The 3,604-nt window shown below is 37.5% G+C and overlaps 1 protein-coding gene across 1 annotated transcript in view; it reads right to left on the reverse strand.

Annotated features, from left to right (window-relative positions):
- LOC107694267 (transportin-3) overlaps positions 1-2,887 on the reverse strand; it is an 18,754-nt gene extending 15,867 nt beyond the window's left edge. Inside the window, exon 1 of the mRNA XM_016493913.1 lies at positions 2,454-2,887. Coding sequence (XP_016349399.1) covers positions 2,454-2,573 — 120 coding nt within the window. The 5' untranslated portion in view covers positions 2,574-2,887. The remainder of the gene's footprint in view (positions 1-2,453) is intronic.
- Between the last annotated feature and the right edge of the window lie 717 nt (positions 2,888-3,604).

Raw genomic sequence — 3,604 nt, forward strand, 5'->3', positions numbered from 1 at the left:
GCTCATGAACGCTACTTTATCAGATCAAATGAAAATGCCATCGAAACTTTTCTGAAGACAGTCGGTTCCCTTCAGAGATACATTCATATAAAACACCCGCGCCGTGTTATGATTTTGAAACGTGCAGTGCTCATGTTTATTCAACGAAGTCAAACGGCACAAATAAATAAATGTATGGGAAACTGGTAATGTATATCGAAATATCGGAAATGTGTTTAAAAATCATATCACCGTTATTGAAAAAAATTATATCGCGATACATATTGATATTGAATTATTGTCCAGCCCTAGGTTGAACGCAATGCTGTCAGATTACCTCATGTCTTATTCACCAATGAGAAAACATAACAGTACAAAGCGCATAATATTACAATAATAACGCTTTCCATTCTCGCTCGGTCTGCAATAGCGTAATGAATGCACTGATGACGTATCATGACTGCACGGAGGTATGCAAATACATACGTTTACAGGCAGGAAGGACAACCTATCGTATTCCTCGGACCGAGGGATATGATTGTATGAGCATTTTATGGTCCTACACCTTCCACAGATGATAAAAACGCATATAAATACATAATGATTGCCATCGGGATGTGAAAAGACTTTCAACCAGAATAACAAAATATGTCTTTGAACCAAATCACCTACCTGCCTTTAAATAAACTGTATTCGCTCATTTCACATAGATAATCAGCATTATATCAGTCACTCCACTCTCTAGATATCACTATCAGCCACTGAACATCAAGTTGGACCAGTTGTATTTTGCATAAATAAGGAAAAGCAAAAAAATAAACACTTCTACATCAGATTGCATCACACAAACATAAATATTGCTAATGCAAATAAATAGCAGCATCAGGAACCAGGAACATATCATGTGTAGATTTCACTACACAACCTGAAAATACAGACTGTCAGGATAGATCAACTTAAGTGTCTTAAGGTGAAGCCATGTAATTCATACTGTTGACATCATAATATTACAGCGCATTTTAGGGAAAAAGGCAATTCGTATTGAATTTACTGCATTCAGCAGTCTTGACTCTTTTGTCAAATTATAGGGTCATTTCAGATTTCAACAGAACAGAACAGAAATCAGAAATTAATTTAATACAATACTCACAAACTGACATTTAGACTTACTGAGAGTCTGGATCAATGTAATCCAATTAATTGGTCCCTGGGTTTATTTCATGAAAATATTAAGCAAATTTTTTTTTATTATTTATATTTATATATATATATATACTGTGTATATGTATATATATTAAGCAACTTAATTGTAGTGGCAGCAGCTTACACTGTCTTAATAACCTCCAAAATTGGGAGGTGGATTTCATGTTGGAATTTTTTTGACAGTCTTGGTACAGACAAGACAAGACAGTTAACTTAAAGGGATAGTTCACCTAAAAATTAAAATTCTGTCATCATTCACTTACCCTCAAGAACCATTAGTATTAATCCATACTATGGAACTCAATGGCTACCATCAACTGTTTGGTTACCTTCAAAATATCTTCTTTTGTGTTCAGAAGAAAGAAATTCATACAGGTTTTAAACAAGATGAGGGTGAGTAAATGACAGAATTTTCATTTTTGGGTGAACTATCCCTTTAAGTGTCAAATGTGAAGCCATGCAATTCACACTATTAACATAATATTGCGCCACTTAGTTCTGCAATAAGCAACAAATGCGTTGTTTGTAACCCCAACAATCTTAGCACCTTCCTTATCACTAATCTAACACTTTGCTGAAGTGGAACTAAGTGAAGAACCAGTAACTCAAAGGGCAAAACAGCAGAGGCAACATAAATGCATTTACACTGGAATTACAATTGCAGTGTTGATGTTATAATATCAATACTTAAAATATGTTTAATGATGCTAAAAAAAAAGCTGTATATCCAAATCAGTCATTTCTGAATTCAACCTACCCTGCTGGTAAACCCAGCTTAAACTAGATGGGTTTTGAAACAGTAGCTGGTCTCTAGCTAGTCTAGAATGGTAAAACATCTTAAACCAGCAAATAATAGCTACTAGTTGGTTATTCCGGTTTATACGGTGGACAAGATGGTTTTTGGAACATGGTCAACCAGCTAATGCCCAACAAGGAACTAGCTAACATGTTTAAAACACCGTCATCAGCTTACTAACAAGGTGGTCTAGATGATAAACCCTATTTTCTGCTAAACTTGCTGCTTAAATCTACCCAAAACTCGATCTAAAGCCATCAAACCACAGATGAATGGATTCAGCAATGGATACAAATAAACCCCGACAACAGTCCAAACACATGTGCCCACCGCCACTTCCCAACACAGCTGCTGTTTATGGTTCTAAAAGCTTCACTGCGGCCTTAACGGACACTATTTGCAATGCAGTGCATATCGTTAATGTTTATTAGTGGGCGAGGGTGCTGTGGCGCAGTAGGCCCGCTCATGAACGCACCGATCTCTGCAGCTCTCCCAGCCAGACCGAGGCGCGCTCCTTGCCGGCAGGGTCCGGGTCGTGATACAGCGCCTGCACGGCCTGGTAAACCAGCGGCAGGGTGGGTTTCCCGCCTTCCATAGCGTTCTTCTGTTTCTAGAGGGTGTAGATATGGGGTAAATAACACGGCTTGCGCTTCTCGGAAGGTTGCAGACGCGCAGGTTGACTGTTTATTGGGCCCTCGCGTTCTCCGATCTGGCCGCCATCTCAAGCAGACATATGGCGCTCCTGTCAAACAAGTCCGTGTGGAAACCGCGGCACAGGAACTACAATGAGTCCGGACTACAGCGATTTTATAATAATAACGCGCTATTCGTGCAGTTCTTGGAAATATATCCTCTTCTGAACAGGAACAGGTTGGAATGAACGTATTTTAACGTTTGTGATTTGAGTATATGACGAGGTATACTTGTTACGTGGATAATTTCATTAGAGACACACCCACTGCTACACACTATTTAAGGATCACTCTCATGAAAAGGTGACGGATTCATAATCATTAACACTTCGATTCTTTTAGGATTTTCAAGGAAGAAATACTTTAGGGGGAAAGGCACTTATTTAATTTACTGCAATCAGCAGAACAGAAGTTAAAAAAAAAAATTTAAATTAAATACGTTTTCAAAAGGTATGTTTACATACATGTCTGATTTAAGTCTAATAAGTCTTAATTAGCCACACATAGCATAACACAGTATAAATTCTGGTTCATTTCAAGTCAGATATGGTAAAATATCTTTTACTTGTTAGAATTCAAATGAGTCAGTACCCGCCCCGACTGAAGTGTTTTGATTCACTAAAAAGAACCGGTTCAGACGAGTCATTCGTGAGGGAATCGGACTACACTGGTCGTCCTGAATGTTGATTCACCAAAAGAACTGAATAATAAAAGCAATTCATTCCTGTATTTCAGTATTGCTGTGCTGTTGTTATTATCTATATTATATGGCTAGTAATTTACACTTTATTGATTGCATTTGTTGTTCGACAAACAATGGTTTAATAGCATATTTTATTACGTTATTAACCCTACATTTATTAATAGGCTATTTTTACTTTATGACCTACATTTCTGCTGTACAAGTTGCACATAAGAATCAGTCACTGAACAA

The sequence above is a fragment of the Sinocyclocheilus anshuiensis genome, unplaced genomic scaffold, assembly GCF_001515605.1.
Source record: "Sinocyclocheilus anshuiensis isolate Anshui unplaced genomic scaffold, SAMN03320099.WGS_v1.1 scaffold1316, whole genome shotgun sequence".
NCBI lineage: Eukaryota > Metazoa > Chordata > Actinopteri > Cypriniformes > Cyprinidae > Sinocyclocheilus > Sinocyclocheilus anshuiensis.